This window comes from Mytilus edulis, chromosome 1, assembly GCF_963676685.1.
Source record: "Mytilus edulis chromosome 1, xbMytEdul2.2, whole genome shotgun sequence".
NCBI classification, from domain to species: Eukaryota; Metazoa; Mollusca; class Bivalvia; order Mytilida; family Mytilidae; genus Mytilus; species Mytilus edulis.
The window spans coordinates 30,357,856-30,374,718 of NC_092344.1; the positions used below are offsets into that span (position 1 = coordinate 30,357,856).

The 16,863-nt window shown below is 31.3% G+C and overlaps 1 protein-coding gene across 1 annotated transcript; it reads left to right on the forward strand.

Annotated features, from left to right (window-relative positions):
* Positions 1–156: 156 nt before the first annotated feature.
* LOC139511527 (U3 small nucleolar ribonucleoprotein protein IMP4-like) lies at positions 157–16,251 on the forward strand. Its single transcript, XM_071298327.1, has 9 exons — positions 157–269; positions 3,131–3,239; positions 3,604–3,687; positions 4,388–4,497; positions 6,554–6,686; positions 7,619–7,773; positions 13,205–13,299; positions 13,885–13,961; positions 15,915–16,251. Exons 1-9 carry the CDS (start codon positions 267–269, stop codon positions 16,034–16,036), a joined length of 888 nt encoding a protein of 295 aa, XP_071154428.1. The 5' UTR covers positions 157–266; the 3' UTR covers positions 16,037–16,251.
* Positions 16,252–16,863: the final 612 nt, after the last annotated feature.

Consider the following 16,863-nt stretch of genomic DNA (forward strand, 5'->3'; position numbering starts at 1 on the left):
ACATCATTTATTTTCATTTTTCCTATATCAAAATCAAACAGTTGAATAAATAGATAAGGATTGGAATATATTTAAAATTTATTGAGGGATAAATAAGTAAACGTATTTAAAATTTAGTACTGTAAAAATGTTTATATGGTCGGAATCATAATGGCATAAATTGGTTTTACCATTGGTCTGTTTACTTCCGTTTGTTCAACACGTGTGTTTTTGTATTGCTGTATTTATCTTTAATATAGAGATGTAGTAAAAACAAGAAAGTCAAAATGGTAAGGGATAACCAAGACATCAAACACGATGTCGCAATACATTTAGTCAGAATATAGATATTGATATTTGTACCCTGTGACCTAGGAAAAGAAGAAAAGGCTAATGTTTATACAAGAAGTAGAAATTAAATACTAGTAAATCATGTAAATTATATATACTATAACTAACAACAACCTCATACCCCAATTTTTTCTTACTGGTTAACAGATTCTAGTGAACAGGTGAACCAATGACTTCACTTTTGTGTCATCATTTATAAACTTCTGTTGTCAGTGTTGCAGAAGAGACATTTAAAAGTTTAAACCTTGTCCTCTGTCTATAAGCTTGTCTGTAACTTATAAAGTTTGCCTCAACCAGGAATATATATGTTGTCAGGGCTTGACACTACCTAATTGTAGCTGATCTCATCATCAGGTTATAGTTATTAAAGACACGATATGGATTGGAAATTGACATGTGTTAAAAAAGTACTTGCTATTATACTAGCCTCACTGGACACAATTACGAACGATTTTTGAACTTTAATAATTTTTTTCTATGTAGAATACTTTTCTTGAATTGTTTGTACCATAGAATTAAAGATGTATGAATGCTTTTCATTTTGAATTGTAACACACATAATTTTCTATTTACGTTGGGATACTTTGGTAAGATTTTCATGACCTGGTTTTATGGGTCTAGCAAGCCCAATATGGACGCAATTACGAACGGCACAATATTTATATATCTGGCAGAAAAAATCAATGACAACGATCTAAATTTATAAAACATACATTAATCTTATCTTAAACACATTTCCTAAGAAAATAAGAAGTGTAATATGGTATTTTACTTCAAATTCTTCAGCAGTAGTTGAAGACGAAATTAGTGACAAAAAAAATTCTTTGAAAAGGAAATAATTCAGATTTTTTGTTTTTATGCAAGTTCTTTCGTCTAAGAAGCACTGAAATCTCTTTTTAGTTAGCGAACCTATGATTTTAATTTATATTTAGCCTTTACTTTCGGAGTTCTCGGGACTTTTCAATAAAAATACTATTTTCTTTTGACAATGCTCAGGGTCACCCGAGTCTGAGAAAAGGTTCATTTTTTTGTTTATTTGGGCAAGATAAAGGGTATCACAGATATGAACAGATTCAGGAGATATTTTTCTATCTATATAATAACAAAAGAAGGCAATTTACACTAACTTGTATGCTTTATTCATGTAATTTCCAAGAGAGGGAGTCATTATTTTGACATTTACGAAACTTAATTTTTCGTCGTCTGTAACATTAACCAAGTGCGCATGAACTTTTTTTTCGTGAAAACACAAGTAATGTAGTGGGTTTTTAATTAATAGAAACATTTATTAATTATCATTCATAAATATAATATAAGGGGGCAAACATTAAAAATCGTTCGTCATTGTGTCCAGTCGTAATTGCGTCCGGTAAGGCTAATAATTTCTGATAAATTTCAATAAAATGTCATTCAAACTAAGTGTTGGAGTGATGCCAGAGTATCAAACTTGTAAACAGTTGGTTCAAATTAATTATAATTGCATTCCTTTCATCATAGAATGGCATAGAATGCAAAAGGGGTAATAAAAATCAGTTGACATTTGTAGGCATGGTAGAGTTATAAGTATTTTAACTTAGGAATCTGGTGAGATTTGTTTATCCAGTGACAATGTGGGGCCGTGGGATATGTGAGTGGTTCTCAAAGGTTTTTTAATTTAATTATTACTTTTTTTCAGTCAGAAAAATATTCTCCATTGATTCCCCTTGATATGTACATGTACATTGAATGCCGGAAATATAGTCAAAACCCTAAAATACAATTACATTGTTTTAAAATAAAAAATGCATATTGTGGAAAACAGGTGACATTGGTAATAAAGACTTTAACCTCGGAATAAATGTACTTGTATATACATTTGACTTCTGTATTATATGTAAATAAAAAAAGTTGTTTATAGATGGACTATGATGGATACATGTACAAATGTAAGTGAAAAATCCTCAGAATGTCATAATCTAACCACTTTCATATTTCGATCAAACTTATCAAAATACTTTTGGGAGTTATTGCCCTAAAAGTCAATTTTTCTCATTTTTGTTTGACAAATATCTTGATAACAAAACATAGAACGTGTAAAAAAACATGTACATGTAGAAAGAGATAAACTTAACATACCATAAAAAATAGATACATTTAAACATGAAAAATAATCCCCAAAGCAAGATATACAAATAAGTCACATGACTTAAAGTGACTGTAAAATGACTGTTTAAATTGGGTCTCATTGGGGTGGAAGCGTGACGTGGGATTGCCTTTTTTTTTTATATGTGTGACGCGTGCAAGTTAAATTATTGTGCCGTGAAAACGGGAAATGAAGTCTAGCGGGACACAGGAAATTACAAAAAAATGAGAATTGCTTACTTACATAGTGTAAGAGGGATACAGGAATCTCTGACTAAACAGTAAGCGGGATCAGAACCCCCCCCCCCCCCCAATGAGACCCCCTTAAATGGGCTTCCTTCCCTTTTTTTCTAAGATTTTCTTCAATTTATTAATTATATCATTTCAAGGGTATAAATGAAAGTGCTAACTGGTTAATTAGTGGAGGGCAATTAGATTTTGGGATGTGGGTCTGGGCTTACTACATGTAGATTGAAAAAATAAATTAATGATGTTTTTTTTTAGCTAAAGCATGTACATGTAAAATAAATTGGCTGATCCAGGCACTAAGAAAAGGGAATTTAATGACATTGGTTTCCCGAAGAAAAAAAAAAGATATAAAAAAAATAACTATACTTTTTTGTAAATTTAGAATTCAATTTGATCCTGTATTTTATATATTTTTATATGTATCTTTTAGTTAAGAAGACAAGCTAGACTTAGAAGAGAGTATATATACAGAAAATCTATAGAGGATAGAGAGAGAACAATTCTAGAGAAAAAGCAAAAATTAAAGAATGCTTTAGATGGTAAGCATAGACAAAATATCTGTGTAGTATAAAAAATGTTGATGGTTTCATTTAAGCAAAAATAATATTGCAATGGCTGGAATTATATTCTGTTGTCCTTAAATTTAAATTTATTTCTAAGTTTGAATGAAATATTGATTGACAAAATCTTATAAGTTATTTAAAGAAATTTTGAAATAAACATCTGAGTTATTATACTCATGTAATGCTAAAACACAGTGATTGTTTTCTTGGATATAAATTATCCCCCTTAAAAAAAGAATCGGCCTCAAGTTTTCTTTAATATTACCAATCAAAAGAAAAGTGATTTGTCTACTACTTTAGTTATCATACATCTTACAGAGATTTGACACTTATATTGCAGATAACAATCAGATACCCACTGATCTACAGAAAGATGCTGTCGACCTTCAGAAGACTTTGGACTGGGATGATAAAGGGGCTGATGGTATTATCATTTTATATTTACAAATTAAGAAAATCTGATTTTTTAGCATTTTGTTTTTAATAAACCTGATAAAATGAAATACAAAAGTAAATTATTTCTTAGAAGATATGACTATTTAAGGAAGGACTAATATTTTTTTCTGTCTATGAAGAAATCACATAGAAAATGCACACTGAATAACATGCGTAGCAGGTTATTTTAAAGTATGTACCACATTTGTTATTTTATTTCAAAAGGAACAGAAAAAATATTACAGTTATTTCTTATAATTTAATTCTAAATTCCATTTTAAACAGGAGTAAATGATGAAAAAACGTTGATGACGTAGTTACATGACGAAATTATGTCTATTAGATGATTAACAAAACAACGTCAGCCAATCAGAAGTATTACATCAAAAATTAAATTATTGGATGATGTTAGAAAGTCCTAAATCCACCTTAACTGTAAACACAATAAACACAAATATTGTCCTTCAGAAACAGTTTAGAATAGGACATAATTGTACATTTGTACTTACAAGTCATTTGGCGAAAGATTATATTAGAAGAAAAAAAAAATATAAATTTAAACAAAAGTCTTCTCATGGATGACTTTTATACCAATTTAAGATTATCAACAATTAGTATAAAAGATAAGAAGATAAAAACTTTTATCATTTTATTAGAGATTTAAATTAAATATGTATTATTTTTATAAGGTCTGACCACTCACATTGATGATGAGTATAAATGGGCTGGAGTCGAAGATCCTAAAATCATGGTCACCACATCCAGAGATCCTAGTTCTAAACTCAAGCAGTTTGCAAAGGTTTGTTATTTTATTTCAACCCTTTCCTCTTGATTATGAATATGGATAGGAAAAAATTGCATATATTTATAATTTTAATTTAAAGAAAGTAAAGAAATAATCCTAAATTTCCCAATGTATTTATGATTGGTGGTTTACACAACTTTCAGCACTATTATGCTATTTTGTTGCAGTCAATTTTAATTGTTAAAGGAAGCATGAGAGAACCATTTACCTTTAGTAGGAACACTGACAATCATAGCCAGTTGAAAGTTAAGCTCACTTGCTACTTGCCACATGCAGGATTATTTTTTGATACTCAAAATAATGAACAATTTATACATGTGCTAAATCATAATTACAGCATCTTATTCTATATATATGAACATTCAGACCCTGATTTTTCTGTTTTTTATAATATGAAAAACTTATTTAAAAAGTTTAACAAAATTTTTACATCATCTTAAAAGATTCCATTTGAAGTTCTATAATTCCTGCGTCTTGAATTTGAAATGTCTCCACCATCAGCTAAAACCAAAGTAATCAACCATTGGATTTTATTTAATTGAGAGAAGCTAACCCTCATTAGTTTTTATATGACCGCAAAACATTTTTGCGTTCGTATAATGGTATGATGTCGTCGTCAAACCTTGTCGTCGTCGTCTGTGTAGTCCGAATACACATTTGGTGTCCGGACTATAACTTTAGGTTGTTTAAGTGAATGGATCTCTATGAAATTTTATAAAAAGGTTTAATACCTCAAAAGGAAGGTTGGGATTGATTTTGGGGATATTGGTCCGAACTGTTTTGGAATTAGGGGCCCAAAAGGGGCCCAAAAGAAGTATTTTTCTTTTTTCAGGATATCAACTTGTGTAAAAGTATTTCAATTGCTCTGAAATTGTACCACAATGTTTAATACAACAGTTAAAATGATTGGATTGATTTTGGGGGTTATGGTCCCAAAGGTTTAGGAATTAGGGGCCAAAAAGGGGGCCCAAAACAAGCACTTTTGTAGTTTTCAAACAATAACTTGTGTTTAAGTGTATGAATCTCTCTGAAATCATACCACAAGTTTTAATACCATGTAGGGATGGTTAGTATTAACTTTGGGGGGTTATGGCTCAAAATGTTTAGGAATTAGGGGCCAAAAAGGGGGCCCAAAATAAGCATTTTTGAATTTTTCAAACAATAACTTGTGTTTAAGTGTATGAATCTCTCTGAAATCATACCAAAAGTTTCCTTACCATGGAGGGATGGTTAGTATTGACTTTGGGGGGGGGGGGGGGGGGGGTTATGGCTCCAAAAGTTTAAGAATTAGGGACCAAAAAGGGGCTCCAAAATGAGCATTTTTGTATTTATCAAACAATAACTTGTGCTTAAGTGTACGAATCTCTCTGAAATCATATCACAAGTTCCCATACCATGATGGGATGGTTAGTATTGACTTTTGGGGGTTATCGCTCAAAATGTTTAGGAATTAGGGGCAAAAAAAGGGGAAAAAATAGGTTTTTGGTCAATGGACAATTAAGACAATTTAAAAGCTGTGTAAGGAAGGTAACTAAAAAAACAATACAATGTTGGGTATGTTCAGATTAACCTCCCTTACACTTCTTGTAAATTATGTATAAAGAAATGTCAGGTTTTGGACTAATTGCCAAAAAAGGGGGGTGGTAGTAGTTTTCATTTTTTTTTCCAAATTTGTGAAAAGTTTAAAGAAGAAATCTTTAAATGCGCAATATTGCGCAATAGATTTGTAAGAAATTGACATTTGTTTTGTGTCAGAAACTCAAATTATGTCAAAAATTTTATCACAATCCAAATGCAGAGAGCTGTATCAAGCTTGAATGTTGTGTCCATACTTTCCCCAACTGTTCAGGGTTTCGACCACTGTGGTCATATAAAACTGCGCCCTGCGGAGCACCTGGTTAGTAAGGAGTAGCAAGAAAAAGCCTCACATTCTTGGAAAATTTGAAAAAATCCATATTATTTATATTTCAAAGGGGACTATTTTGTTGGTTTTAGTTACAAGTCTTTTTTCTATTTCTTATACATGTTATTTTTTCTATTTCTTTTACAGGAGATGAAGTTGATCTTCCCAAACAGTCAAAGAATAAACAGAGGAAACTATGAAATAAAACAGATAATAGAAGCATGTCGAGCCAATGATGTGACAGATCTTGTAATATTACATGAACATAGAGGAGTTCCAGGTAATTCTATAATGTTTCGAGAAAAGTTCTTTTTCTGATTGATAAGTTCATGATGCAGTGAAAGTTCATGTGAGTAATATGTATTTTTTTGCTATCAATTGAAGCATGAAACTCTGATGCATAGATAAGCATTTACTGTGACATTTATTACTAAGAGTGTTACTTAAGCAAATTTCCTTGTCATTTTTGTATACTGGAAATTTTAATTCCCTTTAGATAATCAATGTTTTGCTTCTGATTGTCTAGTTATTATATGACTTTTGTTTTGAGTTTTTTTTTTTATCAAAATATAAGGCATGGTGACAGTTGTGTAGTATTGTGATTTGGTATGTAATTGTCTTAATTGCTTCCCCAGAACAGTTTTTGGTTCATCTAATTCTTCTAAGACTTGCTAAAATTTGCAATGGTATAATTTTCATATAAGGATGATTTACTAGAATTTGAAATAAAAACCACATGTTGTAATAAACTATGTTCACTGCAATGTTAACTATATGAGTACAAACTATGCACGAAGGTTTGGTACCATTAAAAACGTTTAAACCCGCTACAATTGTTTGCACCTGTCCTAAGTCAGAAATTCGATGTTCAGTAGTTATCGTTTGCAATTTTGTTGATGTGGTTCATAAGTGATTAGACCATTGGTAATCCCATTTGAATGGTTTTACACTACTGACTAGTAATTTTTGGGGCCCCTTATAGCTTGCTGTATGGTGTGAGCAAAGGCTTCGTGTTGAAGAGTTCAAGACCATACTTAGACTTTTAATGGTTTCCTTTTATAAACTGTGACTTGGATGAGACTCATGAGAGAGTTATCTCATTGGCACTCATACCAAATCTTCTTATATCTATGAAATATATGCTAAATAACTTATCATTGATACCATGGAATTTAATTTACAAAAATTAATCATTTTATGTTTTTTATTTAGATGGTTTAGTAGTATGTCATCTGCCATATGGACCCACAGCATACTTTACGTTATCCAATGTTATTATGAGACATGACATACCAGACGTAGGGACTATGTCAGAGGCTTATCCACATCTCATATTTAATAAACTTACCACAAGACTTGGAAGAAGGGTAAGACAATAATCTGTTTTAATATTCATGAAAAAGGTATTAAGTTATATAAAAGGATAACATTAAAGCTTACTATATTGCTTTATATACTGAACATGTTTTCCTCTACTAATATTTTATACCTTAATTATGACATCATAAGATGACCATTATAACACAACAGATAGGTCTAGCAAAAATCTAATTGTAAGTACTGTTTTAAAGAAAAGTCAACCAGTAATACACTTTTACAGTCCTGATTTGTGCCAGGCACAGAGAAAACTGTTTGAGATGTGTCTGTAAGAAACAATGGAAAGGTTTAAAATATCTAAATCAGTTATAATTAGGTTATCTCCCTTCTTGAAAGGAAATACAGATATTTATTAATGAAAGTTCCATGATTTGTTAGATGTAGTTGAAGTAGTTCACTGCCATATTGTGATCAATCTGCACTACTAGTATGTCGGGGTGGAAATGAGGTTATTAAAGTAGCATTCTATCTTTTAATAAAAATTTGTTCATTGAAAAAGAAGGTGTATGCAAGTATTGATAGTAAAAAATAGTGTTGTCAACGATTAACCGGTTAACCGGTTAACCGTTCGAACGATCGAATACCGAATACCAAAAACGCTAACTGGTTAACCGGACTTTTTTTCAATTTTAATAGATTTAATATAAATTTGTATTGAAATCATTAAATATTTATGTTGTCTTTAAAAATTGTCGTCGTGGTAATTAATTTGACAGATCAATTGTCCAGTATATTGATTGCTATTGTTAATCCAAAAATATATAATTAATTAGTACTTGTTTCTAAGCTCGGGGCAAGATATTAAGGAAACATAATTAGTGTTTTTTTAACAGTAACTTTAAAACAGTAATCCGATTAAATCCTACAATTTACTTCATTATTATATTTTTGATCTAATATTGTGTAGACCTACATCTGAATGTGCAATCTCCGTCGTGCAAATCTTTGTCATATTTTAAACGAAAAACTAACTCAAAAACTAAAAAAAAAAAAAAAACACAACATGAATGTAATCAGTATATACTTACTTGATGCATGGATAAATCTATTAAAATTAAAAAATATTTTACATTATTTTCGGAAACAACAAGTGAAAATGAAAGAATCATCGGTATCAGACATATCCAAATCTACGAGATCAAGATTTTTTAAAAATTTTTTATTCTGAAGTTAGTACAAACGCCATAGTTGATACCGTGTATTTGTTTAAAAAGTTAAAACATCGACAGGAATCTTCACAGTGAAGCCTTATAATACCAAAGGACAAATTTCAATTCATGGTAATATAAAAACGTAAATGTATGACTTATATCTATGTGTAGGTTACTATTGAAAAAGACTTTCAAACATCACTTAAAGTACCGGTTAACTGGTTAATCGGTCGAACGATTATCCGAGTAACCGGTTAGGCAAAAGTGTACGATTTGACAACACTAGTAAAAAATCATGCAAATGTATACATGCAAATATTTTTCCTCTACTGAAACTAGGTGTCAAAATGCTTGTACGAACTACAATTTGAGTGTGACAAGCATAGGAACCTCTATATCAGATATGTATGTATTTCTCGGGAATTTTGGGTCCTCAATGCTCTTCAACTTTGTATTTGTTTGGCTTTTTAACTATTTTGATCTGAGCGTCACTGATGAGTCTTATGTAGACGAAACGCGCGTCTGGCGTACTAAATTATAATCCTGGTACCTTTGATAACTGTTTACACCACTGGGTCGATGCCACTGCTGGTGGACGTTTTGTCTGGCGTATAAATTTATAATCCTGGTACTTTTGATAAGTATTATTATACGACCGCAAAATTTGAAAAAATTTTCGTCGTATATTGCTATCACGTTGGCGTCGTAGTCGTCGTCGTCGTCGTCCGAATACTTTTAGTTTTCGCACTCTAACTTTAGTAAAAGTGAATGGAAATCTATGAAATTTTAACACAAGGTTTATGACCACAAAAGGAAGGTTGGTATTGATTTTGGGAGTTTTGGTCCCAACATTTTAGGAATTAGGGGCCAAAAAGGGCCCAAATAAGCATTTTCTTGGTTTTCGCACTATAACTTTAGTTTAAGTTAATAGAAATCTATGAAATTTTGACACAAGGTTTATGACCACAAAAGAATGGTTGGGATTGATTTTGGGAGTTTTGGTTTCAACAGTTTAGGAATTAGGGGCCAAAAAAGGGCCCAAATAAGCATTATTCTTGGTTTTCGCACAATAACTTTAGTTTAAGTAAATAGAAATCAATGAAATTTAAACACAATGTTAATGACTACAAAAGGAAGGTTGGTATTGATTTTGGGAGTTTAGGTCCCAACAGTTTAGGAATTAGGGGCCAAAAAGGGACCCAAATAAGCATTTTTCTTGGTTTTCGCACCATAACGTTAGTATAAGTAAATAGAAATCTATGAAATTTAAACACAAGGTTTATGACCATAAAAGGAAGGTTGGTATTGATTTTGGGAGTTTTGGTCCCAACAGAATAAGGGGCCCAAAGGGTCCAAAATTAAACTTTGTTTGATTTCATCAAAATTGAATAATTGGGGTTCTTTGATATGCCAAATCTAACTGTCATGACTGTGTATGTAGATTCTTAACTTTTGGTCCCATTTTCAAATTGGTCTACATTAAGGTCCAAAGGGTCCAAAATTAAACTTAGTTTGATTTTGACAAAAAATGAATCAGTTAGGTTCTTTGATATGCTGAATCTAAAAATGTACTTAGATTCTTGATTATTGGCCCAGTTTTCAAGTTGGTCCAAATCGGGGTCCAAAATTAAACTTTGTTTGATTTCATCAAAAATTGAATAAATGGGGTTCTTTGATATACCAAATCTAACTGTGTATGTAGATTCTTCATTTTTGGTCCTGTTTTCAAATTGGTCTACACTAAAGTCCAAAGGGTCCAAAATTAAACTTAGTCTGATTTTAACAAAAATTGAAATCTTGGGGTTCTTTGATATGCTGAATCCAAAAATGTACTTAGATTTTTTATTATGGGCCCAGTTTTCAAGTTGGTCCAAATCAGGATCTAAAATTATTATATTAAGTATTGTGCAATAGCAAGTCTTTTCAATTGCACAGTATTGCGCAATGGCAAGAAATATCTAATTGCACAATATTGTGAAATAGCAATTTTTTTTTAATTAGAGTTATCTTTCTTTGTCCAGAATAGTAAGCAAGAAATATCTAATTGCAAAATATTGTGCAATAGCAAGATTTTTTTTTAATTGGAGTTATCTTTCTTTGTCCAGAATCAACTTAAATCTTTGTTATATACAATATACAATGTATATTCACTTTTTACTACCAACTGATAAATTAAAATAATCTTTACCATTCAGTGATAACAAGCAGTTTTTAGCTCACCTGGCCCGAAGGGCCAAGTGAGCTTTTCTCATCACTTGGCGTCCGGCGTCCGTCGTCGTCCGTCGTCGTCCTGCGTTAACTTTTACAAAAATCTTCTCCTCTGAAACTACTAGGCCAAATTTAACCAAACTTGGCCACAATCATCATTGGGGTATCTAGTTTAAAAATTGTGTCCGGTGACCCCGCCAACTAACCAAGATGGCCGCCATGGCTATAAATAGAACATAGGGGTAAAATGCAGTTTTTGGCTTATAACTCAAAAACCAAAGCATTTAGGGCAAATCTGACAAAGGGTAATATTGTTAATCAGGTTAAGATCTATCTGCTCTGAAATTTTCAGATGAATCTGACATTCCGTTGTTAGGTTGCTGCCCCTGAATTGGTAATTTTAAGGAAATTTTGTTGTTTTTGGTTATTGTCTTGAATATTATTTTAGATAGAGATAAACTGTAAAAAGCAATAATGTTCAGCAAAGAAAGATCTACAAATAAGTCAACATGACCAAAATGATCAGTTGACCACTTTAGGAGTTATTGCCCTTTATAGTCAATTTTTAACCATTTTTCGTAAATCTTAGTAATCTTTTAGAAAAATCTTCTCCTCTGAAACTGCTGGACCAAATTATTTGAAACTTGGCCACAATCATCATTGGGGTATCTAGTTTAAAAATTGTGTCCGGTGACCCCGCCAACTAACCAAGATGACCGCCATGGCTATAAATAGAACATAGGGGTAAAATGCAGTTTTTGGCTTATAACTCAAAAACCAAAGCATTTAGAGCTAATCTGACATTGGATAAAATTGTTAATCAGGCGAAGATCTATCTGCCCTGAAATTTTCAGATGAATTGGACAACCTGTTTTTGGGTTGCGGCCCCTGAATTGTTAATTTTAAGGAAATTTTGCTGTTTTTGGTTATTATATTGAATATTATTATAGATATAGGTAAACTGTAAACAGCAATAATGTTCAGCAAGGTCAGAGTTACAAATAAGTCAACATGACCAAAATGGTCAGTTGACGTCTTTAGGAGTTATTGCCCTTTAAAGTCAATTTTTAACCATTTTTCGTAAATTTTATATATCTTTTACTAAAATCTTCTTCTCTGAAACTGCTGTGCCAAATTGATCCAAACTTGGCCACAATCATCTTTGGGGTTTCTTGTTTAAAAAATGTGTCTGGTGACCTGGCCATCAAACCAAGATGGCCGCCACTGCTAAAAATAGAACATAGGGGTAAAATGCAGTTTTTGGCTTATAACTCAAAAACCAAATAATTTAGAGAAAATCTGACATCAAGTAAAATTGTTAATCAGGTCAAGATCTATCTGCCCTGAAATTTTCAGATGAATTGGACAACCTGTTTTTGGGTTGCGGCCCCTGAATTGGTAATTTTAAGGACATTTTGCTGTTTTTGGTTATTATATTGAATATTATTATAGATATAGGTAAACTATAAACAGCAATAAGTTTCAGCAAAGTAAGATCTACAAATAAGTCAACATGAACGAAATGGTCAATTGACCCCTGTAGGAGTTATTGAACTTTGTAGTCAATTTTCAATCTGCTTCCTTTGTTTAATATTCACATAGACCAAGGTGAGCGACACAGGCTCTTTAGAGCCTCTAGTTTTACATCTTAATATTTTATGATGTATTTAAATGAGTAGTTATTGTTGCAAACTCCATTAGAAATTTTAATTGAGATTAGTTTTGGAATAAGGGAAAGGGGGATGTGATTAAAAAAATTGGGTTCAATTTTTCTCATTTGAAATTTCATAAATAAAAAAGAAAATTTCTTCAAACATTTTTTTGAGAGGATTAATATTCAACAGCATAGTGAATTGCTCTAAGAGAAACAAAAAATTTAAGTTCATTAGAACACATTCATTCTGTGTCAGAAACCTATGCTGTGTCAACTATTTAATCACAATCCAAATTTAGAGCTGAATCCAGCTTGAATGTTGTGTCCATACTTGCCCCAACCGTTCAGGGTTCAACCTCTGCGGTCGTATAAAGCTACGCCCTGCCGAGCATCTGGTGAATATTTCAGGTGATGAACATTTTAAAGTATTTATTCCCAGTACCAAAAGAAGAGAGTAAAAGAGTGATGACGTTTGCTAATGAAGATGACTTTATATCATATAGGTAAATGTATAAACTGACATAGATGTATGTCCTTTATAAGTTACGCTATTGTGATCGAGGAAATTTCTGAAATACATATGATTAATAAAAAAGTGGTTCAGACATCAATAAGACAACCCAACAATACAAATAATCAAAACACATTGTCTTTCAACTGCAATAAAAATAATTTATTTTGCTGGAATTCTTGTAAAGATATATTTTGAAATGTAGCATAATTTACATTATTATAGGGCAAAAAACATTTTTTACATGAATCCACCATGGTTCTTCAAATTTGTTTTTACTGATTTCTCTCTTCACTACCATTAGATTTGTTAGTACAGTACCTGACATATTCATGTAGTATATATCAGAGTAGTAAAAAAAAGTCCAGCAATCAAAAGATCTAGAAATGTATTGTACACAATTATTACTACGTTTAAAAACTTTAATGCAAGCTGGTTTTTGTGTGTCTAAAAGTTTAAGGTTGTAAGAGAATTTAGTGAAAAGGGTGATGTATATGACACATCAATTAAAACATCTTGATCAGATTGAACCAGAACAATAAGATTTATTAAGTTTTGATACCTGTTATGTTTTTAGGCATCATGTTTACAAGAAAAGTGAAGAGGGTAAAGACATTGAATTAAGTGAAGTTGGTCCAAGATTTGAAATGCAGTGTAAGTAAAGCATTAGCCATAAGAAGTATTTGGTTAAAATTCAATTTCATATGTTTCATTATCACTGGTGTTATTTTTTTTTTTAACGGGTAAGTACTATCAACGGTGCCAGCTGACGACAGGTTTTATCAATTTCTTGTCACTTTTCATCCTTGTTTAATGCAATGTCTTAAATTAACACAGATATATAAAAAAAACTTTTTACTTATTATTCAGAACAGTTATAGGAAAAAACATGTATGGGGTTGGTCAGAAGATACTATTGATTTTATCTATCCATAGTTAGATTTTGATTGACTATTTCTACAATTATTCAGATCATCTTTCTATAATAATCAACACCTGTCAAATTCAAATAGAAATGCCTTCTATGGTTTTTGGTTTACAATTTATGAGCCAACCCTTACTAAAAAAAAAATATTTTCCCCCATTTACACCTGGTTGATGGCATTTTGCTGCAAATACTACTTTTTGTAATTTTTGTCTCAAATCTAGATCTCAATATGAGATTTGTTGACAGTTTTTGTTTTATTTTAATGCAAGAAGTTTGAAGCCATAACACGGATGTAAAGGATACATTCAAAAATAAATACTGGTGGCTGACAGAGTAATGTCTTATGGTCTCTAAAATGTTATTTAGTAGATTCTAAAACATTTTGGTTTATAAATGCATGGGACCAAAAAAACTGTAATTATATCTTATACCTTGTGAAGTTGTCCCTTGTACGTCACCGATTGATCTACTAATCCATACTATTGAACAGTCAGGATTCTACTTCGTCAAAATTATCTCGATTACGCCAGTACATTTTCACAATCATAGAAATGGCCATTGTAGGGATGACGCGCTACTAATTTTGCTCTTGGAAACCGATAAATTTATCCATATTGCACCATTACGATCCTTATATGTCAGTTGTATTTTAAAAGACAAATGTATCAACTAGCTAATGAGCATCAGATAATGAATGATCTTATCCGCATTGATTCTACTTAAAACTATTGTCTGATCGGTTGTCAGGTGGAATTTTCGAAAATTCATAAACATTTAAAAAAATTCTAATTAATATTTCGTGTAAGGGCAGACTAGATTTTTTTAGCGGTTGAAGACTATAAACCCTAGTTATCACACACAAAAATTATCATTTTTCGAAGACATGCATTTTCATCATCCAACTTGAAAGACTGTCGTCAAGTACTTTCAGTAAAAAAATAGCTATTCGAACACACCTTCTCTGTTTATGTGATTCATTAGATAGGTATTTCACTTGACCCATATATTTCAACTTTTAGTACTGTGATTTTTTTATGTTATAAAGTCAACCTGTAGCTTTGATATTTAAAAATGATAGAATATGAATCGAGACGATGTATGAAATATTCTTGCTTTGTACGATATCAAGACAAAATATTCAACTCAAACACGACCCAACATAAAAAGGTGCACTCGATTTTCTCTTTTCGATACAATTGTTACCCATTTTTTGGAATTTTTTTTTGAGTCACAAAATGGAAGGGCAGACATGAAAATTACTGAACTAATAGATTGATTTGTTTTCCGTCCGTGGTATTTTTTCTTTTAAATCGGAAGTAATGCATTTTCTTCATCCAACTTGAAAGATACCCATGTCGTCGACTTGATATTTAATCGTTCTGCTTAACTATGTATTTAATAAATTGAAAACTTATGCAAATGGTGTTTTTAAAATAAAACACTTCGTAATTGAAGAAAATTGTAATTTTGTTTTTTTCTATTAACTTTTAAAATTGTTGTCACTATAGTAAACATTACGGTAAACATTTCTCGCCTTCTCTAACAAAGAGCTTTGATTCTTTTGTTCTATTTCAACCGGGTTTCCGACTGTTGAAGTTCTAGCTGTATTTGTATAAAGACCAGTTAAGTCAAACACTTAACATTAAATAATTATTATTATTTTTTTTTTTTTTTTACAGTATACCAGATTATATTAGGAACTATTGATACTAAAGATTCAGCTGATGTAGAATGGGTGTATAGGCCTTACATGAATACAGCAAAGAAAAGGAAATTCTTAGCTGAAACAGAGGATGAATGAAGTAGAAAATAAATTCTACAAACTTTTTTTTATATTGAATTCAAAAGTAAAATAGAATAAAATGTTGCAGGAAAGAAAGATCTACAGACTTGTATTTGGACATTTGAAAATGTGTCTAGAATAGGGCACATGGAGGGTGAAACTTGATCCATGTTTCAAAACATTGATGTGCTATAATCAATTCACTACATGATTAAAGATTTCAGAAAAAAACATTCAAGAACTTTTTATTTTAAGCTTTTTTTTTTTTTTATAATTTTGTTTGTGCAGCCTATTCAAAGCACAAAAATTTCGACATTCATATCAAAAGCTAGCCAAGCCTTTAAACAATCTTATTCAGAAGGGATATGGTTACCATACTGTTGTTAGGTCATTACAAAATTTAAGATTGCATATTTTGGTATTAATATTGATTCACTCATTTGGTCTTTGCATCTAAAATAAACCCATTAATTCTAAAACCAGTTGCTGGCATGATACAAGTTATGTTCATCTCATATTTAGTTTATGATGGTATGATACTAAACCTCTTATGTGAGGGATTGTGCTTGATTTTCAAATGATGAAAACATAATATTTCATTCAGTTTAAATTTGGAGCTGACATTTCAGTAACTGCTAGTAAGTCCTTATTTATGTATCATTCTCATTTTGCTTAGTTTCTTTTGTCTACTATTCTGACATTGGCCTCAGGAGTTCTTTTAAACAAAGTTTTACTGTGGCAACTGTACATATTACTGAGTGTTTGTTTATTCAATAGAGGCTTCAGTTGAGATCCCACAAAACCTGTTAACCATGCTATATTTTTGTGTCTATCTCTTTAGTCAG

Excerpts from the sequence above, each read along its gene's own strand:
- LOC139511527 (XM_071298327.1), top strand. Across the intron at positions 13,300-13,884 it reads GATGACTTTATATCATATAG|GCATCATGTTTACAAGAAAA; the intron begins GTAAATGTATAA and ends TTATGTTTTTAG. Across the intron at positions 13,962-15,914 it reads TCCAAGATTTGAAATGCAGT|TATACCAGATTATATTAGGA; the intron begins GTAAGTAAAGCA and ends TTTTTTTTACAG.